Source organism: Phaethon aethereus, assembly GCF_964289735.1.
Source record: "Phaethon aethereus genome assembly, chromosome: 5".
Lineage (NCBI taxonomy): Eukaryota > Metazoa > Chordata > Aves > Phaethontiformes > Phaethontidae > Phaethon > Phaethon aethereus.
This window is the reverse complement of record NC_138579.1, coordinates 8,342,514-8,370,466: the sequence shown is the minus strand read 5'-3', so window position 1 is coordinate 8,370,466 and position 27,953 is coordinate 8,342,514. Positions and strand designations below refer to the sequence as shown.

The window sequence follows — 27,953 nt, the reverse complement described above, 5'->3', positions numbered from 1 at the left end:
ATCATCTCCATGACTTCAACTCGCAGAGACAGGAAAAAAGATTAAAATGGAAGATGACAATATAGTCCGAAAAGTAACTACATAAAAGTGTCATCACCTCATCCAGCAAGCCTGCTCTGTGCATTGTGTTCAGTTAGAGGCAGGAAGGTAATACTTTTCTCTGGTGTTAGTTCAGCAGAGCCAGCAGCCCCTCTAAGGGGTCCCCTGGATCTCACTCCTTGCCTACAGGAGAGCTCACCCCGAAGATGAGGTGACATAGTCTGGCATCTTCTACTGCTCAATGTGCCAGAAACAGTCCTTTTTCCGATTCCAAGAAGATATTAGAGGATAGCACATTTGAAGAAGAGCCCTCAGCAAACTGAGTTGTGCTTAACTGCACCGCAGAGAAATCATGGATCTAAAGCCTTCCGGTGTAATGGTCACAGAAATGCTTTTCTGAATGAACCTCACTTTTAAAAAACAAAGTAACGCACGGGCAAAACAATAATGCAGAAAAGAGTGATTCAGGCACAAAGGTAGATGTGCAGCTTGTTCTGGTCTTTTTTGGTATTCACGATGACAGAAGCCAGGAGCTTCAAGTAAGCGTCTAAACATGCATTGTATAATTGCAATATAAAACTGGTGCTAGTTATCTCTTGTGCAAACCTATGGCAAAGCAGGTTAACAAGTGCACAGGATGCCTAATTAAAAATACTAGTAGTGTTTAGTCCTAACATCAGTTGTTAGTACAAGAGAACAGTAGTAATGTCTAGGCACTTGAAAGTGGACAGAGAATTCAAGAGTGCTTTCCCGTGCTCCCTGCAAAATATATCATCCCATCTACAGTGGTATGAAATGCTTATTTCTAGGACTTAGAAACACAATAATAAAAGGGAGAGAATGTGATCTGCATGCAGGTTAGCCTTTCTGTGAGCTATCTATGTGTCAAGAATATTTGCAAACTTCAGTAATATAAATAAGGGGAGGGAGGGAAGAGAGAGTTTATCCCAGAAGAAAACAGCATCAAAATCAGTCTGTGATGATTAAGTCTATGACAAACTGAGTGACACAATGACCAAGGAAAGGATTTTGTAGGTATTCCCATTGCTTCTCCTTAGGGTTAATTATTTGGATGCAGAAAATGCATGACAACCTGGAAAGACAAGTACTAAACTTGCTTCCCAGGCCTTGCCACCTTTAACACCCATGACTGCTGACAATGAAAAGCCAGGTTAAAGTGTACGTGACCTGTCAGAGCACAGTGTTTGCCACGGGATAGCTGTTTTCTGCTGACTGAGAACAAGGGAAGACAGCCCCTAGTCCCAGGACCCGCAGGCTGCCCGGGTTACCGCTAGGACTCCAGTAGCGTGTGCCACCTGCAGACCTGCGTCCCCTTCGACTCCTTCATTTCCTGCCAATGATTTTGCTCTTCCTCTCCACTGCTGTTCTGACCCATAGAAACCCAGCCAATCATCTCCTTGCGCTTCATGCTGCGTCTGTTGTATATGGAGATCATTAGCGTGACATCAGAGAGCTGGAAGAGGGCAACCTGGAAGATGAAAGTTTCCTTGTAGATGGGGTTGGGCTGTCCTCGGCGGATGGAGGTCTTGCAACGAGACATCTCCTGGCCCACAGAGTTTAGCAGGCAGAGCTTTCCGTAGGTGTCTAGGACAAAAAAGAGGAAATAATGTTTGGCACAGGTGATAAACTAAATGAAATCTCCAAGTGGTCAAAAAACACACAAAAAACCTCTAAGTAGAGTAACTTTGTCTGCAGGTAATAACCGATGGGGACTGGACCGCCCACCTTAGTAAAATTCATGGGACGAGAAGCAGCAGGTGAAAGTACCTCTTGGATTTCCTCATATTCAGCTGGGCAGAAGAAAAGAAGGAAACTGATGTGTGTTACAGCCCTACTCTCTTGGAAAGAGCAGGAAATTTGGTTCTCAAGCCTAGCAAGCATGTCTAAGGCTAACAGAAACTATGAGCATCTCTATGGATTCTCCACATCAAATGGTGTGTCTGCACTTTCCCTTCCTCTCCCTCACAACCAAGCTTCATTGGAACTGTCTTACCAGGGCTTCCCTTGGCTGCACTTGCCTCTCCACCACTTTCCTTTCGAAGAATGCCTTTATGACCTATTATTTGAGATAGCAAACAAAAAGGCTCCTGAAAAAGAGGGAAAGGAAACCTCCATACACAGTGAAATGATTTGATCTTGCATGATAGTTTCAAGGCTTTTTCCAAATTCTCATCTTACTTTCTTGGTGGACTCAAGGTCAATTTTATTCACAATTTAAGTCAATACAAGGAGTAGAAATGCCTAGTAGATACAGGGAAGGGATGGTGCAAGTCAGTGTTCCCATAAACCCACCCTTAAAATTCTTTCTGCCTCCTGTATTAATCAGTTCACCTCTGTTATGTGGTCGCCAATACTGTGGTCTTAGGCAGAGCTCTGTGGTCCCAATGCTCCACAGACCCAGCTCAGTGTAAGTTTGTACCTCGCTCTGCACGTGACGGTAACAGATCACTTGGCTAGAAAAGTCCCCTCCTAACCCCTTCATAATGTGTGCCTGGGTTTCTGCAAGTGAGTATTATTTCAGAGTGTGCTGAAGATAGACAGGAAATAAATAACAAGCCTCCGTCTCTTGTCTACAGCATGTCTATCCTCTTCTGTTCCCGTTTGATGTGCTATTTTACGCACTTGTCTACTGAGCAACACAAGGTGTGAAATTACACTTCAGGTGTGAAAACACTTCTGTGTCTCCAAAGCAAGGCTCTCTGCTCCTCTCAAACTGTTCCACTGAAAAAGCTGTCAGGAGACTGACAATCGAGAAGTAAATTGTGAGTCTGCACAGCTGTACAGCTATCAAGTTACTGCGGGGAAAGTTCAGCCCCAGTCATTAGCTGAAGGTGTCAGCTTGGCTCCCAGCGTAACACTGGAGGTGAAGTAGATCTTGCCAACTGAGACAGAAAAGCAGAGCTCTGGCATGAAATATTTTCCTGATTGTATCTGGGAAGGAAATAACTACTTTTTCAAGAGGTGGACTGATGCCCACAGTAATTTCCAGCATTGCTGGTGCTGAGAGACTGAAACCTGTAACAACTTCAGACCCATCAGAAACACAAAGCCCAAGAGTGGACTCTCTTCTAGCTCAACTCAGTGTGAAATCACACAAGATGACTACCAGACACAATCTCTTGCAGTACTCATAGACATGTCACTTTACTTTGCACTGACAAACCATAATGTGCACTGGAGCATTCCTCATATGGAAGTCCTGGTTGCTGGTCTGAGGCTGCAGGGAACTCCCTGGAAATAAAAATAAGTGAGAAGTAGGGGGTTTATGGATTTTTTTTAATGTATTCACCCTTTTTTCTGTGAGGAAGGGATTTCAAAATAGTGCAAAATCCCTGCCAGCCTGATTTTTAAATACAAACAAGCAGATAATTTATACAATTCCATGTTCGAACTCTAAACTTTTTCTTTCAAATTGAAAGCTTACATTTTCTACCTAATCTCAGTGCATTTTGCAAACCAGTCCCATTTACAGGCAGAAAGATGAAGGGGCTCATTTCTGCTGACACGCAAGAGAGGTGAGCTCTGCGACCCAGGAATTCACGGAGATGAGATCCTCTCTATTTGTTCCCGGCCCAGCACCTCCATTTTTCTCTAGATATGTCCCAGGTGTCAAACCGCTTCCCCACTACCCTGCGAGAGCTGCTGTGCTGAGGGTGAGGGCACTTGACTGGGATCACAGGAAGGGCTGGAACCAGCCAGCAAGGGCAGAGCTGGGGCATGGAGTAGCACTGGGAAGGTCCTGCCCCTGGAGTCCTTGGCAGCTCCCATGAGGATTTCCCCAGCTCTGCTGGGGCAGGGGATGGGCAGAGCGGAGCAGCAATATGCAGCTACGAACTGCTACGAACACCCTCACGGTTACCCCAGCTGAGCACGGCAACATGCAACATAACTAACAGCAAATGAAGCACGTTTTTAGCTTATCTTCCCATGCTACTTGAGGGAAAGGTCACCCACACGCGCCTGCATATGGTTTTCTGAGAAGATGGGAAGAAGGCTGAGGTCTAGATTTTTCTCTTGGTAAACCTTGCTACCATCCTTCCTTCTGACTGCCGCCAGTATTGACAGCTCAGGTGTGATTCACCACACCTAACCACAGGTACCTAAGTTTGAGCAGTCCCCTACAGAGACAACCAACTTATAGTCAATACTATCAAAAGCAGCATATGACATAATTCGGCAAAAATCTAATAGACAGTGCTACCATTACAGACGATTTATGTTTTAACACTAAAGCAAGAGCCACAGCTAAAGCACCTCATAGGATGCTGTTTCAGGACATCCCAGTTAATTTTCCAGGCTGGAAACGGATGGATGAGTTTCTTGCAGTGAAACTCATCTTAATGGATGAGTTTCTTGCAGTCACAAACTCTAGGATGTCACATCCCTGACTGAGGCCCCAACTTTTGCAGGCGAGGAGTAATATAGCTGGCTTTAAAGAAAAGTGAGCATCACACGACCAATGACTCAAACCCAACAGAGATCAAAGTCAGAAAATTTGGCTTTTTCTTTAATACACACCAGATCTGCTACAAAATTCTGCACCAAGGCCCTGTCTATACAGTACCGAGGATGGTGGGGATTCTGCAGGTTGCATCTAGATCAGGCAAGAACATGCAGGCTGGAAGGAGAGTTACATTCAGAGCAGAGCTAATACCAGGAGCCCTATTCATCCCCATGTAAATACAGGCACAAAACCAGTGCGAGTGACAACTAAATCAGGCTTCTAATTCTTCTCAAATTTATTCCACTGGGTGTATTTTACCAGCCAAAAGAATCAAGCTTGCCTAAAGAGAAATAAAAGAGTAGGTGTGGATAATATATTTAGCATCTGAAATTTGCTTTGCAGAGCTGGTACGTATGTGGCTGAGCTGTTATTCTGCTTCACTAACTACATTTTAAGATTGTGGTTTGCCCTTACTGCATTGTGCTCCTTGCAGCATCTTTTTAGGTGTCTCATCAGGAAACGCTTCCTAGTTCTCCTTGTGCTCCCGTCTTGTCCTCTGAAATGGAAAGCTCTCCCCTTTGATTGGCTTTGCCAAAGAAAATCCATCCCTGGATATACAGTGAAATTAGTGGAACTACAGCAAGGATGAACTTGAAAATTTACTGAGGAATGTAGTGTGAGAGCATCTATTCATTATGAAGGCAAACATTTTCCACCTAATTACATGCTCAGATTCAGTAATGGCCTCATTACTGTGGTATCTCAGCATTCTACACTCCTCAGTGTATTTACTTTCCTGCCACCCCTGTCAAGCACAAAAGAAGAGAGATTAAGGCTTACATTCTTTAAAATGCCTAAGTGCTCACCTTCTATTTAGGCACCTACCTCACTGACATGACAAGCAAGACCTCTTAATATCTGTGACTGTCTGAGACTGCAGCTTGCCCACAGTTACACAAAAGTCTGTGAAGAAGCAAGAACAAAGTCTAATTTTGCCGAGACCAATTTTAGCACGACGTCCACCAGGCTCTCCTTTCCATAAAGGCTTTGGAATAGAATTTCTTGCTACAGATCGTTTTTACTCTAAACACATCTTTCATCTCTGGTATGAGTGGATTGAACAACATTCACATACACATAAAATATCAACACCTCTGCATTTAATACCAGAGTGAAAAGCACTAAATCAAGGAATGCTACCAGAAGCCAGACACATTTTGAGCTGGTGCTGCATAATCTTACTCCAGAGGTTTGGCCAAACCTCTCCTTGTGCAGACTGCTCTGTCTCCATCAACACTGCTCCAACCATAAAACACCTCTTGAGAACTCATCTGCAAAGGCAATCAGTTTATCCGTGATTTTTCTAATGACCCATTTCTGTCATCATCCTTCTAAGGGAACTAACTGATAATGACAACTCAGGGGAATAACCAACCATAATTTATACGTTCCCGTTTTTGGAGCAGGGACCATAGTGCGCATTCTACTTCCATTTACCCTAAGCTCCACCATTATTAATAAAGCTGACCTGTGAACAAAAATGCTGCAATACAAAAGCGTCCAACCTCCTGCTTAAACTTATATTTAGAAAGGAAATGAACAACCAACGACTCTTGACCCCTCGGGTCTGTGGGCCGCAGGGTACAACACAGTGCTGTACGGACTTTTCCACCCACGCTCCAAGCAAGCTAGCTCATTTCCAAAAGTAGTATAACCATGTCAGCATGCTGCGATCCAGACTAATAACATCCGCAGTAAAATAAAGCCTTGGGCCTAGAGCTTAATTTCCCCCAGCTGGCATGCCCGCGCTCCCAGCCTACATAACAAACGGCAGCGTGGCGTGGCAAAGCAGCCCCAGAGCTCAATTCTGTGCTACTCCGTGCAGCGCAGCTCAACGCGAGGTCTCAGTTTGAGACCCAGAAGACCGCTGCTCCATTAGTCATGGCTTCACCTTCCCACGAAACCGGCACTGGGGCAAGAATGCCCTGAACCTGGCTCACTGCAGATGGATTGGGAAAAGAGCAGGGAGGAGAATTAGACCCAAGATTTGTTGCCAAACCCACGTCGTGAAAGCCTGGGTTAGGACAGAGGCAGCTTGTGGCCTACTCTATAAATCACACAAGAGCTGAGCGCTGCCTACTACGCCACTGAGGAGCCGATTTTCCTTCCCCTATTCCGCCGAGTCTCTGTTGCTCAGGTCCCCCCATCCCGCGGCTGGCAGCGATCATGCAAGGGAGAGGCTGGGATCTGGCAGCCTTCTCGGCATGCGAGTCAGAGAACAGACCAGCAGCACCTTTAAGGTGCAGCAGAAAGGGGTGTGCTGCTCCCTGGAAGCACTATCTGGGCTGAGGGGAGGGAGCTGCCAGCACCCCTGACTTGTTTTGTGCGAGGGGCTGGGCTGCAGAGCGGCAGGAGATGAGGGCTCCCTGGAAGCAATGCCCTGGTCTCCTCTCTGGGAAGGAAGCTGCTTCCAGAGACCCTCTGAGCTCAGCCCCTTGGCGATCCTCCTCTGCTGCCGCAACACCAGCCCTCACCTGGGACACGTGTTGGGCTGCGGAGCCAGCTTACCACTTCCCTGCACTCTCCAGCCCTGAGGAGGTGCAGCTTTAGCCTGGGCTTACACACGTAAAGGGTAACACAGACTCTCCAGATGCACAAGGTGACTATCCTCTAAAAAGGGCATTTCAACACTTCCCACAACATACATTGGGCTTTATGCATTGCTGCTGCCCCAGAGAGGGGGTGGGAACTTTAAGCCAGAGCGTACCAGAAAGCACAAATGCACAGCCCTCACCAACAGCAACGGCAGCAGCATGATGTAAGGATGCTTAAGCCTGGCTTTTCTCACCTCCAGCAGTGGTGTCCACGGGCATGGCTTTATTATACAGCCTGTCATCAGATCTCCTGCAAACACTGCTCTGTAGCGTCACTGCAGATTTGCACTAAACATTCGGCTCCGGCTGACATTTGGAATTTCTACCCTGGAAGCAATGGCTTTGTCTTCTACTTGTTTTTGGAGAGGGAAAATAACACTTTTTTTTTCTTGTTCACAGTGGGAGAAGCATCACCATACATTCCACTTCAAATGCACTCCTTTGATTCAGAAATACCTTCATTTTTATACCCAGGAAATGTAACATGGATTATACTTTTCATAGACCTCTAAGAAATATAAAACTATTGAAAACATTACTGGATAACTGCACACTATCACTGTATGTCTAATTATAGGATCACAGAATCGTTTAGGTTGGAAAAGACCTTTAAGATCATCAAGTCCAACCATTCACCTAACACTGCCAACTCTACCACTAAACCATGTCCCTAAGTGCCAAATCTACAGGTCTTTTACCTGTAGATTACCTTTCACCTCCAGGGATGGTGACTCAACCACCTCCCTGGGCAGCCTGTGCCAATGCTTGACAACCCTTGTGGTGAAGAAATTTTTCCTAATATCCAATCTAAACCTCCCCTGGCACAACGTGAGGCCGTTTTCTCTCTTCCTATCACTTGTTACTTGGGAGAAGAGACCGACCCCCACCTCACCACAACCCCCTTTCAGGTAGTTGTAGAGAGCAATGAGGTCTCCCCTCAGTCTCCTCTTCTCTAGATTACACGACCCCCGTTCTCTCAGTTGCTCCTCGTTAAGACTTGTTCTCCAGACCCCTCACCAGCTTCGTTGCCCTTCTCAGGACACGCTCCAGCACCTCAACATCCTTCTTGTAGTGAGGGGCCCAAAACTGAACACAGGATTCAAGGTGCGGCCTCACCAGAGCCGTGTACAGGGTGACAATCACTTCCCTGCTCCTGCTGGCCACATTACTTCTGACACAAGCCAGGATGCTAGGCCTCTGGTAGCCTTCTTGGCCACCTGGGCACACTGCTGGCTCATACTCAGCCAGATATCAACCAACACCCCCAGGCCCTTTTCTGCCAGGTGGCTTTCTAGCCACTCTTCTCCAAGCCTGTAGCGTTGCATGGGGTTGTTGTGACCAAGGGCAGGACCCGGCACTTCGCCTTGTTGAACCTCATACAGCTGGCCTCAGCCCATCGATCCAGCCTGTCCAGATCCCTCTGTAGACCTTTCTACCCTCCAGCAGATCAACATTCCTGCCCAACTTGGTGCTGTCTGCAAACTTACCGAGGGTGCACTTGATCCCCTCGTCCGGATCATTGATAAAGATATTGAACAAAACTGACCCCAATACTGAGTCCTGGGGAACACCGCTTGTGACCAGCCAGATCATGAAACATCCTCCACAAAAGTCTCACATTCACTCCTTAAAGTCCATTGTTCTGTGACTTGCTTTTCTGAGCCTAATTAGTCCCAGGTCTCACATGTGGTGGGAAGAGCTGTAGCAAGCCAGTCCATCCACTCCACAGTACCCAGTACCACATGCCTTAGTAAGTCTACAAAAATATGGAAAATACAGCATAGACTGATTCTCTCCCAAATCCTCTCCCAGTCTCCAGCAATTTGTTGCTCAAGAACTTCCTCAGTCAGAGGCAGTGTCTTCATATTTAATGGTTGTCAGTGGATTTTTCTCCGTGAACTTGTCCTGTGCTGCACCATACTCAAGCAGACTTGCAGCATCCATGATGTTCTGCAGTGAGAAACTCAAGAGCGTAAGTGAAGACCTGTTTCCTCTTCAGGACCCAGTACCTCCTTGCTTCATTTTATGATCTTTTGGCTTTGTATCACAAGAGACAACAAATAACTGTTGCCAATTCACTTTCTCAATGACATTTACGATTTCATAGGCCTCTGGGAAATCTTCCCCTGCCTCCCCTTGTCATAGCATTGTAGGAGGTGCAGTCTATTCAGCTGCAGCTCGCTGGAAGCTGTTCCCACAACCCTGTCTCCGACACTCACACCACATCCTTCCAGTTCTGCCATATTCTATTTGAATGGAGGGAGCCAGAACTGTACATGGTATTCATTACACCGATGACTGTATATTTAGAGTCAAATATAAATTTTTCATTTTTTCCTCTGTATATTTCTAACCTTTAACTTGTTTTTTTTTTCACTACTGCTGCTGATCCATGAACGGACATTTTCCTGAAGCTATTTACTATAAACCTAATATTTCAATCCCAAGTGGCTCCGAGTCCATCCAGTTTAAGTCTGAATTCCACCCCTGCCCCCATACAATACCTTACATTCATCCACACTTCATCTTCCACCTCACTGCCCAGCTGCTCATTACTAGACATCCTTCTGGGGCTCCTCGCAGCTGGTCTCTACTACCCTGAACAAAATTTTCTCAGCTGATCTTATTGTAAGCTTATTCAAGCTATATTCAAGGATGGGCAACAAAAAGATGCAGAAGGAGATGTGGTCTTATAGAAGCTTACTGTGACCAACTGGCAAGTACTTGGCAGCAAGCAGCTGCCCAGGACCTCTACTGCTCTGTTAACCAAGCTCTCTGAAGGACTGAATCCGCCCCAGCTCGCCTGGTACAGATCTCCTTCTACTACTGAGGTGATGGAAGCATGAATTACAGAGCTTTAGGAGCTCAAGCAAGTTCCCTGTCCCAAGTCCCTGAAAAAGATGTGCAGGTTAAAAGTTAATTTTTTTATTCAGCTACCTGGTCCAATTGGGAGAAATTAAAGAAATTAACCTGTGCCTTAGTTCTCCAGGAATGAAACAGGGATAATAACTTCCCTTCCTTCACAAACAAGTTGATAAAATAAAATCCACTGATGGCTTTCAAACACTCTGATACCAGAGCAACAAATACCATGAAAGGATCCTAATTTTTTCTATGGGAGCATCCTCTGTACTTCTCAGCATTGTTATCTGTGCCTCAGGCAGACGTTTATTTTCAGACAAGTCTTTACTCCAAGAATTTCTCCAGTTCCCAGTAGAAATCCTGATAGCTTGTTCTTTCCCTCCTGTCTTTTCCAGCATTATCGCTATTGTATTTGTTTAATGGGGTTAATATGCTGCTGGTATAATAATGAACATGTACGGATGTAATTATTATGTGTGATTAATTCTGCAGCTGCTGAAAAGCTTGGAGGACTTTTCTTAGGCAAGGGAATATCTTTAAAATAGTCCTTCTCAAATTGCATTACACACAGATGTAAACCCCAAAAGAAATGTGGAAAGGGGGAAAAACGAAGGGTAGATTAGAGGAGAGAGAGCTGCATCCAGCAGAGCAGCTGATGAAGGTTAAACGTCATGTGGGCAGAGACCATCTCTCTGTTGCGTGGTTATACACTGACTAGCACAAACGATTCCTGGTCCATCAACTACAATCCCAAGGTACTACTAGCATGCACATAGTATGTAACTGGTTATAAATTTTTAAAGACGTGTCTGCCAGTGGTGTAGGCTTCTCTTGTTACTTTTTTAATAATAAACATCCTTTAAATGAACACACTGGGTTTTGTTCTAAGAAGATACAATACCACAGACCAAAATATGAACCCATACAATGGGTTAATTGCACATTAACACAGGTTAATTGTTTTTACAAGAACCAAAGAGAATGAGGTGCAAGCACACAAGCCATTAGCACTAAAATACTGAGGGTGTCCACATCTAACAAAACTGTAGATGCTTTTCTGCATGAGGCTTTTTGGCACACACCGATAATTTACGGTCCGATGCTGCAGCCATACTCTTGAGTGCTCTTAAGTGCTCTGAGCGATAATGGATCTATTTGCGTGATCAGACTCAGGCCTATAACTCAGCATGTTGCCCAGAACAATACCTGGACACTTATCCTTGACCAAACTACCCTTAAATCCCACATATGTGACCTGAGGAGAAGACACTGCCTGCAAGATTTAAGTCTCTGTAAGCTGTCCAGCTGTTTTCTAACCCGGTTACTACACATGTAAGCACCCATGACTGATATTTACCTGACCCAGTTTAAAGGTTTAAGTGAAGGAGAAGATATGCCCAGGAAAAACTGAGACATGCACAATCTTCCTTTTCTTCTCCAGAAAACCACCTGGTTTAGCCTCTGCAGTCTTTAACACCTAAAATCACCAGTGCCCCAGCCCAATTCCTACTCTGCACACAGTGAAATCTCTGTGCAGGGATGCAGAGGAGGGAGCACACATGCTGCAGGAGATGCTGAGCTCACCTGTCCAGGACCGCAGGTGGCAGAGAAGAGGGTCAAGGTGGGCAAAAGGCACAGCTGGAAAATCTGCTGTCGTGCAAGACGACCCTGTCATTCCCCATAGCTGAGGCTGTCAGCAGCCCACAGTACTAAAGCCACTGGGCTGCGACAGGACCACATACGGATACTGTATAGGCTCTGTGCATGCAGGGCTGGGAATGGAGATGGATTCTGCCCATTGACTTCTCTCGGTCTTACTATAAATGGCTGCCCTGAACAGCAGTTTTGGCTTGGTATGTGAGTGTCCTGAAGCATTATAATATCTGAAATCCCCATGATACTTTAAAGAAATAAATCACTCCCTCTGAGCCTCAAACAACAGAACTGCTAAGAGGACGTATCTGAGAAAACACAAGGGCTATTTGCTCACCCTCCAGAAAGAGAGAAAGCAGTTTTAGTTTCCACCTAGTGAAGTACACATCGAGCACCTCATTCGAACACCAGCATGTTTCAGACAGTAGCGATCGGACCTCGCAGCACTCCTTTGCAGCACCCGCAGGGGTTACCAGTGAAATGCTGCTGCAGCATCTGAGACAAGCGTTGCTTTTCTTCCTTCTTTTTAACTTCTTTCAATTTCTGCTTTGCCAGGTTTTCCTTTTCTCACCACACTACTGGGAAGTTCACAGGCGCAGAAGAACAATGTAGGATGCAGAAGCAACAATGTGACTTGGAATTAAAGCAGCAGATTGTGATAGGTTCAGAATTTGCCCGTAATCATTTATGAATTTCCATGTTTCACCTAAAAACTGGTTTAGCACTGAGAGATACTGGTCTGACAATGCTAAAGTTGATCTGGATACAGAAAGGGTGCGAAGAAACAACTCAAGATAGCCTTAACAGCTATGGAAGAAATGTTCTGAAACAATGTCAGGACTGTTAGTTTGGGTGGCTGACAGAAGACTTTGGCCAGCTTATCAAACCAATTAAACTAGGCTTAGCTGAAGCCCTACAAACACAAAAATGGAAAATTCAGGCAGAATTTAAAATTACAAGTCCTGCAAGGAACATCTCCTTCTCCCATATCCCACTCCTGTTCTCATCTCATCAACAAACACAAAATGCTTCTCAGGTTTAAAGACACTGCCACCAAGCGACTGCACTCCTGTGCGCCCTCCAGCCAAAAAGCTGAACGGGGTGTCTAGTCAGGGCAGCCAAACTTTCCCATGCTGAAAGATAACCTGTGCACACATGGCTGATCTGCCAAACCCCATCGCACCAGAGGCCCAGGACAGACACAACTCCCCAGCGCTCACAGACGACGAGTTACGGGGTTGCTCAGCTTACTGCGACATGCGGAGCTATACAACACGCACCCAGAAAGATGGTCGTTAGAAGAACGCCAAAGAATTTCAGTAATTTGTTCATGGTATTGCAGGCAGTAAGCTGGAAGGCAATTATTTGAGATCTGTGCAGTGAAGACATTTCATTTACGGGAAAAGAGTAGGGCATTACAGACGCCTGAGCCAGCCAGATAAAAGACAACTTGTGCAGGGCCTGATTTCAGACCAGAAGTGCTGCATAATCCTCCCCTTCAGGCAGCTAACAGACAAACTCCAATACCAGAGGCAGATACATGAAAACATACCAGAAAAAAATGCAGTGAATTAACTTGGACCCGTATTGGGGCTGCTTTAATTTAATTCCTAAGAATAAAACTTTAGGATGTATCTACACGGCAGCATATATAAATACATGCTTGCCAGAGCATGTTGGTAAGACTCTTGACGTAGTGAACCTTTGGTTTAAATTACTAAAAAGGTCTCAACTTGAAACCTTTTAATAAAACATGTACATGCAAACAAGAACATGTCTTTTAGTAACACACATGGAGACCTGTGTTGCCACAGCTAACACAAGGTTAGCCAGGGCTACACAGACTGAGGTCATGTGTTTTACTGTTGCATAGACTTGCCCTTAATTCTTGAGGGGCAGACCGATGCCACAGATTATTTCTGTAATATACTGAAGTATAGTTTAGTGGAAACTTAAGGTTTCATGTCCACGTACTGAAATGTTCCACACATATTTTGCTAGCTCTGGGCCAAAGAGCACAGCATCTTGCAAAAGCAATCTTAGCATTTTGCAAGCTGGAGATACTATGTCAAATCCAGTGAATGCAAGGAACTGTCAAAGGTTATTACCTTTGACAGGCAGGCAAACACATCACAAAAAGCAAACACACAAACAAACAAAAAAAATGTTATTTCACATTGCCAGTAGCTGCTGGTTTCAGACAGGAGGCACAAGGGAAATACAAGATGAATACAGCGCTGCCTTTCAACCCCTGAATGAGACACACCAGCAGCAAAGCAGATAACACCGTGCACTATGGCTGCATGACCCCATCTGTATCACGGACATTAGCATCGTCCATCCACTCTCCTTCTCAAGGACTAACTACAGCTCAAGCGCTAACTAAGCCTACTGTAAGGCAATTTCCATTTTTTCCTATAGGTATTGGAGGAAAGGAACTCAACTGTTGTGGCCCAGAAGAACAACTTTTAAATCTCCTTTCTGCAGAAGACTTTCTTGTGCGGCAGCGGAGAATTTGCAGCAGCAGGATCCCCAAAGGGCCCAAAGCACCAGGTCACCAAGCGCTCAGCAGCACAGCAAGGGGACTAAACAAAGTATAGCCCTGGGAAGCACTTAATGGCACCAGGCAGCGCCTCTGTAGGTCACATGGTAACATAATCACTTGAAAAGCGCTTCTTTCTTTTTATGGATCTACTCTCTGCTTTGGCTATAATAGCACTTTGCCATAATCAGATGTTGTAAAGGTGTATGCAATAAAAGAGACATTCAGGTATTACTGTCCCATAGGCTGTGTCTTCATACGATTGCCTTCAATTACACTGTAAAATTTACCAGCACACGTATTTGAAATAATGCTTTTAATTTTCAATCAGATACTCTGCAAGGAAACTCAGATCAGAAATGACATAATTGAATATCTTTAGGAAGAAAATAAAAAGCAAATTTTGACTCAATGGTGTTATTTAATAGCAGTGAAAGTACTTACCAGGTGGCCTATTAATTGCGAGGTTTCGGAAATGACTGCCTTTGATCATCTCCACTGACAGCCGCCCCGTAGTGGCATTGTACGACAATCCCACGAGCAGCTCTGGCACCCCTCCATGCGACAAGGACTGTGTTGAAGAAGCGCTATCACTGTGAGAGATTGCTGACAGACTAAGCTGAGAGTCTGCACTCTGCAGGGAAAGAGCACTGAAAGTCTCATCAGGACGTTCACCACCACCCTCCCTTTATATCTTGTAGCCTTGTTTAGTAAGATCTTTCTTAAGAATTGACAATGACTAAGAATGAATTATTATGGGGCACCGGAAGAATCATAGCATCAATTTCACATAAACACATCTCTGAACTTTCTCTTCAAAGATGAGGAACCCTGCATAATGTGTTATCACGAGTGTAAATCAAAGCCTCTGAGGTAAGCATACATCCTTGTACATTAAATGCACAGTAAATCTCCTTGACAGTGACTTTTGGATGGTATGCATTTTGCAGTTTGGGGTTTTTTTGGTCATGTACTGTGTATTTTCTTACTTTCTTTCCTTGCTACCATGATGCTCTCTCTATCACCTCTTCACCCAGCATACGATATTTTATTCATTTTGTGTGCACAACCTCTCACTGAGCTTTTTGCAGACAATGAATCATGACAGCGCTCATCTGCACAAATTGATTGGCATAGCCAGAGCTGGATACAACTGTGATGTGCATGGAAGACTATGAAGCATCACAGCCAGTTCCTCCTCACATGACCCACCTCTCCACTTCCATCTGTCATGAAAAGGAACATTACTAAGCATTTCTGGCAACATGGAAACTGCACAATGCAGAGCTCCACAAGCTAGTAGCTAGTGCCAAATGAGGTAGCTCTTGCACTGGCAGTAGTACAGGTCCACCAACATAACGGTGCACAGCAACCACGGTCCTTGCTGAAATTAAGACATAATTAGCCTTGGTGGTTCCAGGACCAACCTACTATTTCTGCACGGCACAGCACTTGATGACTTGTGTAGATGTAGTACATCTACACCATTTTGTGTAAGCTTGCTAGCTGAGCCATTGTTAATAAGGCACACTTTGTGTAGGGAAGACATGCCTTGTGTTTCCCCTTACTGGTAACATTTTAAGTGACAGCAGGACAGATCCACCTGTTGCAACCCAACAGCCCTGAATGAAAGACAGAAGGTACAGATGGTCCCCATTCACCAGGTGAACAATTTCATGGATTCTGTATTTCTTTCATCAAACTTACACTCAAATTACTCCTTGGGTCCAAGACCAATGTCACCTTCGCTTCCCCTTCCTGGTTGACATTGCTCAGGTAGAACAACTGCTCTCCCATCATCTTCTCTCCAATCATCTTGTGCACCGCATAGAGGCGGAAACGAATAGCGTGGCTGCTTAAGTCCTCTGGCTCCAGCTTACTGAAGGTAATTTTATCCTTGAACGTGGGGATGGGTCCTCTCTGAACACTTGTCTTACCCCTCTGTTTCTTGCTAGGCATCAGGACTGTGTGCACTTGCCAGGTGTTCACACCACTGCGGTCTTTGTCTGGGATATCCCTAGCCTCCAAGACAGTAACTACTAGCTTTTGACTTGAGGCTTTATAGTTGAAGATGACGTCTAGATCACCACATTTACAGATGGGCTCACGAGCACCATGATGAGCCGGTACACTGTTGACTTCATCGTGTTCCTGCAAAAAGAAGGAAGAAATAAAACCTCTGTTGGAGTTCAACTGCCTCTGTGATCCCAACTCTATCTTAAAAATATTGTTCTCCTCACTTGTGCTTGCAAGTGTAGGCAGTTGCTCCGCGAAATAAGGATCCCATTTTTTCTGGAAAGGCCAGTGCTAGTTAATTGCCTGATCTTGTGCAACGTTCCCCATACAATCGAGTAAGCAAAGGCACTTGTTGAAACATTTCCAACAACAAGTTTCATCAATACTTAAATGTTTTGCAGGAGACTGTTAATTTGGCAAAAATTCTACACAGGGAAAAACTAAAACAAAGGGGTCTTTAAAATTTCATTCATGTCAATTTTGAGGCATTAATAAACTTCATAAATTTCATTTTGTTGAAAAAAACAACTTATTGTTTTGAACATACACTGGAATTTTTTCCAAATGGATTTTTTTACATTACCAAAATCAAACAATTCAGTCAAACCTCCTAACTTTTTGGAACTTTTAGTTCTATTGGAAATTACAAAAATTAAGCACTGTGTTCAATTTGATGAGAGGGGAAATCACCATGTCAGAATTTCTCGCAGAATGGAAATTCTATTTCTAAATGCTACCCTATAATTCAATACTTTTCCTACAGCTAAAGCAAAGATAATTGAGAAAAAGTCTGATTAAATACATATTGATTCTTTCTTCCCTTTTTAAATCTCTCAAGAAAAGCATCTGTTCCTTCTGTTCAGTCTGGATACTAATACAGTCAGAATAAAAACTCAAAATAAACAATCAAAATATATGCAGACCAATTCACACACAATCTTTTACCTACTTTTAAAACAAAAATCATCTTCATAAAACAAGATGAAAAACATGGATGCCCACCTTACCTTTTGATGAGTGGGTGTGTGCGTTTCTGTTCAGAAGTGCTTTTTTATCTTAGAGCTAGAATGTGCCTCATGTGATAAAGGGGTTGCTATAGTGATCAATGATTTGTATTTAAACATGAGTATACAGTGTACTAGGGAAAGATTTTCAGTTAATAGCCAGAAGGTGAATTAAGGCCTGTCACTAGCAGTCTGAGTCACCCTCCTCCTCAAACATTTATCTTCTTTCGCATTTCAAGTAACACTTTTTTTCAACGTAGGAATCTTATTGTTTAGAGTACAGATGATGTGCCATAGGATTCCTGATGTAATTCCCTTCAGAAGCGTCTAGGGTGGTATATATCTCAAACAAGACCTCGAACAAACTTCAAAATTTCTATCTACCTCCTGTCAAGCTACTTTTCAAGTGCTCAGATGCATCTGCCATGATGCACAAAGCTCCAGCTTTTCATATTTTCATAGGTGTTTAAGGGATTCGTGCACGTGAATACAAAAATCCATGTGTGACGGAGACCTGCTGTCATATGTCTTGCAGAAGCATTGTCAAAGAGAGAAAAATCACTGCTTGGACAGCACACGAAATGACTTGGTTGCCCATAAAAATGCCTTTCTCTATGAAGAGCAGGCTGCAAAGACAAAAATGCAAGGCAGGCCAGGTTGCCTGGAGAGAACGTGATGTTATGCAAATTTAAGTGCTGCTGTGTAGCTGTCACATCATTTCTGTTTGGTTGATGAAATAATATTTAAGAAGGAAACATAACGGGATTGTGCTTGATTCGTGTTTCCCTCCACATGTTCACCCCTCCCCACTTTCATCTGTGCATTGAGGAGATGGAATCAAGGCACATTTGAGAACTGCTGCTAAAGTGTGGAAACAACTGTGCTTGTGGCATAACTTTGCTTTCATCTACATGCGCGAGCTGGAGAATGTGAACTCCTGTGCATCATGATAAACTCACAGGTATGAAGATCCAAGAGGCACCTTCGTGCCCCAGCAGAGCTGAGTGTCTCATCTTCTGGCAGCATGTAGGGCAGACTGAAGGTCAGCTGTCTGGTTTTTGACAGAACAGCTAGAAAAGATCTGCATTTCAGGAAATCTCAAATCGTGCTACTATAGCTATGGCCACATCCACTGCAGAGAAAACCGCATGAACTGGAGGTAAAGAGGCAAAGAGAAATGCCAAACTCTGTGGCAGTGACCGTTCTGTGGGCAACCAAGCTTTAGAGACCTCATGGGCTGGCCCTTTCAGAGAGCACCGGGCTAGCTGGGACTCACCACCATACAGGTTTTCAGCACAGAAAGCTTAAGGACGCTCAGTCTTCTTTCTGTGGAAGTCATTGACGGAATTCCCCTTGGCTCATAGCTGGGGCTATGAGCTCTTTGTGAATGTATTGGTTATACAGACTCTTAAACCAGAATCCAAGGAAAAGTGGGGGTTTAGATACTTTATCTGAATTTCTTTCTTTCCCTCTTCGCAGCACAGTTGTTGAGATATCAAGCCAAGTATACTGATTGATACTGTATGTCTAACCCAGTCATTCAGGACAGCCAATATCCACTTCACCGGGTAAAATAAGTCCATTTCTGCCAGAGCAACCTGAAAGAGCAGCTAATTACGGACAAGGCTTGAAATGGTACTTGTGGTTCCACTGCAGGGGCATAAAATTATCATTTTTGTCTCCAAAGAGAGGTCCTTTGAGCGGAGCATAATAGCGCTCGGACATTTCTGGCATGTCAGAACATTTAGTTCCTGCAATAAGAAGTCTTTCATTAACCTGCACAATACCTTTGGATAAGAAGCTGCTTGTAGTAGACAAACTGGGACTTGGGCATATCTGCCCCCTGATGCTATAGCCATTCTTTGCATTTTTAAAATGTAGATACCAGAAGCAATACGAGAGAGGTATTCCAAAGAAATATAAGAGGGCACTGGAGACATTGTGGCACATGTGAACCATGGCAATGTACCTCAAGCGTGGAAGAGGAAAAACAAGCCTCAGATGGGCAGACAAACAGTGCGTGTTAGAGGCGTGCAGCAAAGAGAGGGCAGAGCTGCCACCACGTGGAGTTCCCATGTGTTGTGTAGTATTTTGTGGGACTGGTTCATGCAGCAAACCAAAATGCTGTTCAAAACACCTCTTGGGGCTGGAGCATATGTGCCAAGGAGCTGCTTTCCACCTCTTTGGCTGCAGGCAGCATGCTCTGAGGAAGGGAACCTTTCCCTCAAAGCCTTGGTGCTCAGAGTGTGATGGAGGTATTAATTTCCACAGCTGAAGAACAGTCTCTTTTAACGCAGGCAGATGATGTGACCTTTGTGCTGTTCTTTTAATATGTCTGATGCAGGCTGATATTTTCTCAGAAATTTAATCTTGCAGTAAAATAATAACGAAAACAAACACATCACACAGAAAGATTATGAGAGAAAAGGGGGATGCTAAGTCATCAGGTGTTTACAATACCATAAAACCTGTAATGTTTTTCTTGAAGCTTCAAAATAAAGATGCAGAACTAAGGGAAAGCAGAGGGGCTCCAACCTCAGGTTGTCTCCTTCCCTGGAAGGATGCCAGGGTGATGGTCGCTTGGCCAAGTCACAGGCCACCCCACCAGTTGCCTCCAGCTTTCCAGATGCTTCCCACTGTCTAAGCCACAGAAACCACGCAGAAAAAAGAGGCACAGATCTGACCCAGGCACCATATACCATGTCCCTAGACACACACCCTGCACTTACAGCCAATGACAAAGCCCTGGGCCACCACAGAGTGCTCTTTGCTAAGTAATAGGAAATGCTGTCAAGCAGCTAATGGCTCCAATTTCAGTTCAAAGATTGCAGTCAGAAATCAAGCAATAAAACAGCTCCTCTGAGTAAGTGTTAGTAGCGAGAATACAAGAACAAGGGAAAACACATAGAGAGGGGTGTATGTTCACGCACACGTGCACACAGGAGTACCATTATCTCATGCTGTGCTGATCAATTTTTCACTTCATTTCTCCCCTAACATTTTTTGGCCCCCAATCATCCTTCAAAAGCTTACACCACGTGTAATTAATGACAATTCACCATACCTCAGGGCTCCAAGCCGATGAGCTGTCAGTAGCATCATTTACTTCAAATCTCTGGTTGGTAAATGCTGTCTCCATTTCCAAACATCCTTCCACGGCTGGCCGGCTAATGTCATCAGCAATGCTGGACTCCATCTTAGGACCTTTACACTGCCCAGCGCTCCTACTCTCAGTTGTTCTTCTTGAATCAAGAGATACGTGGTCATCTTCACGATAGGACAGGTTGTCTTGGTAACTCAATTGGCTTAGTCCATCCAGATCTAACAATTTTCAGCAAGAAAATAATTTCAGAGGGATTAGAATGCATTCCTCTCCCTCCCAAAATGTGCCTTTCTCTCCTTTCTTTTCTTTTTTTTTGCCCTCATCTCCAGTGTTTGCAAGAGACACTCTACTTCTGAGAACTGCAGCGCTGGACTTAAAAAATAATAAATCCTGTATAAATCATCATTTGAAGGAGTGGACATGGCTGCTTCTTGCCCCATCCTGAACTGAGAAACCAGTTGCATTTACTTGAAGTTAACCACCAAATGCAATTATCAATGGAGCATCCGGGATATTCAAGTGCCTTGTGGGCTGCTTTGTGGCCCCAAGTAATTGCTTCCATGAAAACACAGGTCAGACAAATCACAGAAAAGCACAGCACAGGCCTGATGAACAGGTAACAGCAATTTCCTTCTATGCAGGAGGAGGAGGAGGAGGAAAGGACAGGAGTTATTATTGCCCTCAAGCAGATGGTGCTGGTGAGGAAAGGAGTTTTGCAGAGATAAGAGAGTGCCACCATGACCCCATCACCCAGCCCCAAGAGCATGACCAGCCCCTCATGCCAACTAGGAATCTTCAAATCCCATGTTTGAGCTAAATTGTCCCAAGACCAACTGAACAGAGATGCGTTCCCTAATTTCCTGCCTGCTTTTATTAGTTTTAATTCGTCTGGTCCTACATACTCCATGGGCTAAAGTAAGGCTCATTAAGGAGAATAAAACAATCTTCTCTGGTTCAGACCACAGATTCCTTCTCTGCACCACCAAAGTCTCTATTCTGAACACAGGGCACTTTTCTCTACTAGAAGGCATTAGTAAGAGATCTCTGGGTGGAGCAACACAAATAACTGCATGGACAGATGAAAATAACGTCATGATTTGGCCTTGAGTATGTTCTGCAAGCACTTTCAGAAGAAAACCAGGGACCTTCCTCTTCCCAATGCATCTGATGCCAGGCATTGCTTTAGGAACGCAAAGAGCTAGATTCTGCCTCCATCTCTTTCAAATAAGCAAGGACCAGTTACAGTGAAGGAAAACAAGTTGTGCTACCAGACAGCTGATGCCAGTAATGAAAACAGAATTACTTTCTTTGCAAACACAGCTCTTTGGGGTTTAAAGGTTTCACAAAATGGTTGAGGTTGGAAGGAATCTCTGGAGGTCATTTTGTCCACCCCTCCTGCTTGTTTATTCTCAAACCTGCAGATTTGTTCTCAAGAAGATCATTACTATAGAACAATTAAGTTTTTCAAATTTGGTATCCAACTCAAATCTTTAAAAAATTGTATTAATTACTGTGTTTAATAGAAAATGATTAGTTTGCTTTGGTTTAGATGAATTGATATTTTCCTTCCCAGCCTGGTAAATCATAGAATCTTTGGGTTGGAAGGGACCTTTAAAGGTCATCTAGTCCAAGATGAGACAGGGATAAATGAGACAGGGAACCTGGTGACAACTGGCATGGAGAAGGCTGAGGTACGCAACAACTCTTTTCCCCTCAGTTTTCACTGGCTGTTGCTCATCCCACATCTCTCAAGTCCCTGATTCCCAAGGCTCATGGAGGAATGGAGTCCCACCCATTGTAGGAGAAGATCAGGTTTAAGACCCTCTGAGGGACCTGAATACACACAAGTCCATGGGTCCTGATGAGATGCATCCCAGAGTCCTGAGTGAACAGGCTGATGTAGTTGCTAAGCTGCTCTCCATCATACTTGAAAAGTCATGGCAGTCAGACAAAGCCCCCAGTGACTGGAAAAAGGGGAACTTCACACCCATTCTTTAAAAGGGTAAAAAGGAGGACCCTGGGAGCTACCAACCAGTCAGCCTCACCTCTATGCCCAGTAAGATCATGGAACAGATTTTCCTGGAAGATATGTCAAGGCATATAGATGACAGGAAAGTGATTAGACACAGTCAGCATGGCTTCACAAAGGGCAAACACTGCCTGACTAATCTAGTGGCCACCTACGATGGAGTGACCACATTGGTGGATAAGGGAAGAGCGACAGATGTCATCTAACTTGACTTTTGCAAGGCCTTTGACATGGCCCCACACAGCATCCTTGTCTCTAAATTAGGGAGATATGGATTTGATGGATGCACTATCTGATGGATAAGGAGTTGGCTGGAAGGCCTCAAACAAAGAGTTTCAGTCAATGGCTCAATGTCCAAATGGAGACATTAACGAGTAGTTGGTAACAAGTAACATGGTAACAAGTGCTGTCTCTCAGGGGTCTGTATTGGGACTGGTACTGTTAAATATCTTTATTAATGACATAGACAGCGGGACTGAGTGCACCCTCAGCAAGTCTGCAGATGATATCAAGCTGAGTGGTGCAGTTGATACACTTGAGGGAAGGGATGCCGTTCAGAACAACTTTGACAGGCTTGAGAAGTGGGCCAATGTGAACCTCATGAAGTTCAACAAGGCCAAGTGCAAAGTTCAGCACCTGGATCAAGGCAATCCCCAATATCAGTACAGACTGGGGGATGAATTGTTTGAGAGCAGCCCTGCCAAGAAGGACTTGGGGCTACTGGTGGATGAAAAGCTGGATGTGAGCTGGCAAGGTGTGCTTACAGCCCAGAAAATGAACCATATCCTGGGCTGCATCCAAAGAAGTGTGGCCAGTAGGTTGAGGGAGGTAATTCCTCTTTTTCCTTTACTCCACTCTTGTGAGACCCCACCTGCAGTGCTGCGTCCAGCTCTGGACCCCCATCACAGGAAAGACATGGACCTGTTAGAGCAGGTCCAAAGGGGGGCCATGAAAATGGTCAGAGGGCTGGAACACCTTTTCTATGAAGAAAGGCTGAGAGAGTTGGGATTGTTCAGCCTGGAGAAGCAAAGGTGTCAGGAAGACCTTATTGCTGCTTTTCAATAATTAACAGGGGCTTGTAAGAAAGATGGAAAGAGACTTTTTACCAGGGCCTGTAGTGATAGGACAAGGGTAATGGCTTTAAACTGAAAGAGGGTAGATTTAGACTGGGTGTAAGGAAGAAATTCTTTACTATGAGATAGTGAGACACTGGAACAGGTTGCCCATAGAAGCTGTGGATGCCCCATCATTGGAAGTGTTCAAAGCTAGGTTGGATGGTGCTTTGAGCAACCTGATCACAGCAGAGGCGTTGGACTAGATGATCTTTAAAGGTCCCTTCCAACCCAAACCATTCTATAATTCTCTACATATCCCTCTGTCTAGAACAAAAAGCCCAAATCTTTCTGAGTAGAAGAAATTCTATGTTTGGCCTTAGCAGCAAATATGCTGTTTCTGAGTCATACCTGCTCCACAAAAAAAAAAACCCAGCAAATAACAAACCAAGAAAGGGAGTGGGGATTATACTCAGGAAACGTCTCTTGGAGGTTTACAGAAGTCCCTGTCCCTCTCCTTGGTTGCTCCTTAAATTTGACAGCTCAGAGATTTGGAGAATAACTTTATCCCCTTTCTTCAACTATGAATGGTCTCACATTCTCCCTCCCAGTAAAATGCTACAAGCGTGGGCACTTCAACAGAGAAGTCTGAGAGCATCTCACAGCTTTGTAATTATGGTCCTCTTCTGAGACATGGGAGATGGTCCTTCAGGAGGAAAGATGGATCCAAATTCAGATCTCTCAAATTCCAGGTGAGTGCTCTTCTCATTCCCTTCTCAAATGCAAAACCCACCTCTTCTCCTCCTCATCCTCCCATCTGGCAGACTAGTCGGGAAACACGAGAGCCTCCATTGTCTCACCTCTGCCCTGAGCTGAAATTCTTAAGTGAGGGTAGAAACTAATTTGATTTTTTTGCCATTACTCCCATTCTTCTCTACAAAGTCATAAAACAGAACCAAGTAAACATAAGAATGTAAGCAAGAAATGAAATAACAGAAATTCCACAAATTTACTAAGACTGAATGGGTACAGGCGCTCCTTAAGGCATTTAATTAGCAAGCCAATGTCTAATACACATTTTAAACAGTGGGTCATCCATCAAAGCACACACCACACAGCAGGCTTTCAAATAAAATGCTACTGTAGTAAGAAATTATCCTCACACAATTGTCTTGTGGTTTTGATTCCTGCTGGGATAATATCTAGATCAATAATAGAGGAATTTTCAAAAACTACATTAAAGGCATAAAAGGCTATTCATAACAGAACTCCAGAAATATATTAATAGAGCAAGCTATCTCCCTAAGACTCAGGCATCAAATGAATGTGTTAGGAAAGCAAATGTAGTATTCAGGGAAAGGAAGGGAAAAGGTGATTCACCAAAAGCATTCAGTGAAACAGTCTGGCTTTTTCTTTAAATTTAAAGAAGTTTGGTAAGAGATAATAATTTATAAATACCAGTATTGGAGGATCATTACAGGTAATAGCCCAACTATACAGACTAGAACTACACTTCTCCAATTACATCCGTTCTAACATTATATTCACAAAAAAAATGGTGAAAACAGAAGTTCTACATATAAAGAAAAAGGTCAGAACAGTAAAATGCCTGTAATTTACCTGAGAGATCTTTAAGGAAGAAAATGTCAACTGTCTTATGAATATCTGACATGAATAAACAGCACAGCATCAGGGATATATGTTGAGACAGCATTATCTAACTATCTGAACTTTAATTAGCCAAGAGTCCCCAAAGAGCAATAAGGAGCCAGTTCTAAAATTAAGGGCAGCTAGTACTGTACACAAAAAAGAGTGTGATTTTATTTTTTCAATCCAACCTTTCCCTGTTGTGTCACATGTGTCCACAAGCCAATAAGGAGCTAAAGGGAATACTGGGGAACAGAAATTAGCAAAAAATCAGGAAAGGCTGTATTCAAGGTTGGAGAACTGGCTATGAAGAAACTGTGAATATTGTCAGATGAAAGGATGAGTATCGCCTCCAAACAGAACTCTAACAGGTACTGGGGTATGGAAGCATCTCTCCAAAGATACAGGGAAAGCTCAGCACATCAAAAACTGAAAATCAGTCTGGAAAATACTGTGAAGTCTGCCCTCACATTGGCAAGTAAATGGTCTGGTTAACCTACACCGTATTTCTTCTCTTACAATGATACACAATTGCTCGGTTCTATGAAGCATTACAATGTGCTAAAGAAATGTCCTGAAAGCCTCATCAGTTCCTAAAACACACTGCCAGAGTTAAAAGATGAAGCCTAATAGATCTTGCTAAATTAACACCACATAGTTCACCGACCAGAAAGACACACCGACATGAAGAGTTGAAGGTCTGCCTGTTACCCGTGCTGAGGTGATGTTTGCTCTGTGAATCACTGTGTTTTCACAAGGAAAAACATGTCTCATCTTTGTGGTTTTCCAAAATGAAAGAAATTTGATCCCTGCTTCTAGACTGTATATAAACACATGCTGCAAGTTAAGAACCTGTTTAAATATGGTCCAGAGGAGGAAAGGAATTCAGTATGGATCTAGGTACTTCTGGACTTGAAATCCTCCCAGCTACTAGGAGTGATTTTCAAACCCCTCTTCCTGACAGACAGTAACAGCAGCAGAGACACGAGTTAGTGGGACTGAGGCACATCTGTCCTCATACAGCAGTAATCCTCTTGCCTGGCCCTTGCTACAGCCCCGGTTCCAAGTCGCTCTGCAGGACCCCCGCACCACGTGCTCCCTCCCACTGAACCAAACCAGATGCAGGGAGACTCAGCAGTGCTTCTGCCCACGGTTGTTTTGAGGTTAGCCACCAAAAAGTGCTAAAAAACTTCATAGAAGAGCCTCAAAGGAGCAGAATCATTAATTACAATAAATCTAAACAAAAATGGCTTGTAAATTTTAGGAGTTAAAGAGAAAAAGGATCTTAAACTTCAAGTGACGTTATGCAATCAGACCAAGATTGTTTAATTTACTACATGCTGGGTAATAGCCTGAGAAGACTCCGTGTTTCCAGAACTAAAATAGGCTCTTTATTAACAGGGTGATTTGCAGAGAGGCTGTGGGCAGAGCTGGCATTCAAGCCATTCAGGTCCCCAGAGCATCCTCCAAACGCTTCCTTCCTGCAGTGTGCACTCCTCTTTCCAAGCTCTATTTAAGTTACTTACAAAGATTTTTAACAGGTGAAAAGTTAAAGGTAGGCGAGTCCACAGTGCAGACTGTCATGACATTGATAACAGAAACACAGGGTCAAGGAAAATCTCATGTAAGAACACAATGTGAGAAGACTTTGCCGTATGTCAAGGCTGAGTGGGAGAGAAGCTGTTCAGGGCTCTCTGAGATGCTTAACTTCTCTGTATGCCTAAGTTTATTATAGATTTCTGATTCTGTACGAAAAGAAAACTACCAGCTATATAAGTAGAAGGTCTGCTAAGAGAACACAAGGAGAAGAGAAGTCTCGGGCAGAGTCTAAAGAAGGTCTGAAAGTGCCATGATCCCAATCTGGACTCAGCGCTTTCAAACGATCCTTCATCCCTCCCTCCCAGAAAGGTCCAGAGGACCTGCTCAGCCGAAACAGCATTTGATACACCCTCGGGGCACAGTGACGGCTTTACAGTCACAAACCTTGCTGTGGTTTGTGATCATGGCACCAGCCAGGGCCAAAATGGGCTCTCACACATACGGAGTTGTCAGACCAGCAATGAGGGGTAGTAGGGTGTGGGGTTATCTAGGATTTATCCCAACCACTCAGCTTTTCTCCCAAACAAGCGCCTCGCACTGGGAGCCGTGGGTGTGTGTAACTATTGCTGTACACTCAGTAACAGCAGCTCTACATGCCTCAGAAGCCTCTCCGGGTTTGACGGAGACCTGACATACCCAAAGATTAGTTTATAGGCATTTGTTTGTAATGAAGAGTCTAATCTTGAGATAGTGAGAAATGGGGCAGAGAACAGAATGCCTAGCGAAAGCAGGCTTCAACATCTGGTTTCATGTAGTTTCTGAACAGTTATTTGAACAATATTAATATTACCTCTGAAAAGAAAACTAAGAGCAACTCTTCACCATGTTGTGCCACAAGAAGAGTTCACTGGAGAGCCATATCTCGAAATGATCGCTCTCATCAGAGAGCACATTAAAATCAAGAAATTGTATTTCAAAATTAAAATGTGCTATGAAACTAAAAACAAAGGGCACTTTCACGGCTCTTCCCTCTAATGAACTTCTCCAGATTTTAGGACGCGTTCAGGCCAATTTTCTAAGTAGTTACATTTTTAAATGCATTTCGTCTCTGTTTGTATAAAAGAGTCATTACATCAGTCCATAGAAGATCATAAAATTCTTCCCTTCTGTGCCATAAATTTTTAGTTTCTGTCATTCCCTGACATTTGGCGTATGCGCTGGCAAACGATACAGCATAATTCATTCACTTCACCTTGTGTTTGCAAAGCTGTTACAAAAGGAGACATTCAACTTCTGCTAAAAGGCTTGCTCAAGAAATGACTTTAAAAAGTGGCACAGATCAAAAATA

At 43.9% G+C, this 27,953-nt stretch overlaps 1 protein-coding gene across 1 annotated transcript in view; it reads right to left on the bottom strand.

Annotated features, from left to right (window-relative positions):
* Positions 1-1,330: 1,330 nt before the first annotated feature.
* The window catches only part of SYT16 (synaptotagmin 16), a gene marked incomplete at its 3' end in the record, with an annotated part of 40,876 nt that continues 14,253 nt past the window's right edge, over positions 1,331-27,953 (bottom strand). Inside the window, exons 2-5 of the mRNA XM_082001055.1 lie at positions 20,300-20,556; positions 15,923-16,366; positions 14,660-14,849; positions 1,331-1,644 (exon numbers count right to left, since the gene is read on the bottom strand). Coding sequence (XP_081857181.1) covers positions 1,331-1,644; positions 14,660-14,849; positions 15,923-16,366; positions 20,300-20,556 — 1,205 coding nt within the window. The remainder of the gene's footprint in view (positions 1,645-14,659; positions 14,850-15,922; positions 16,367-20,299; positions 20,557-27,953) is intronic.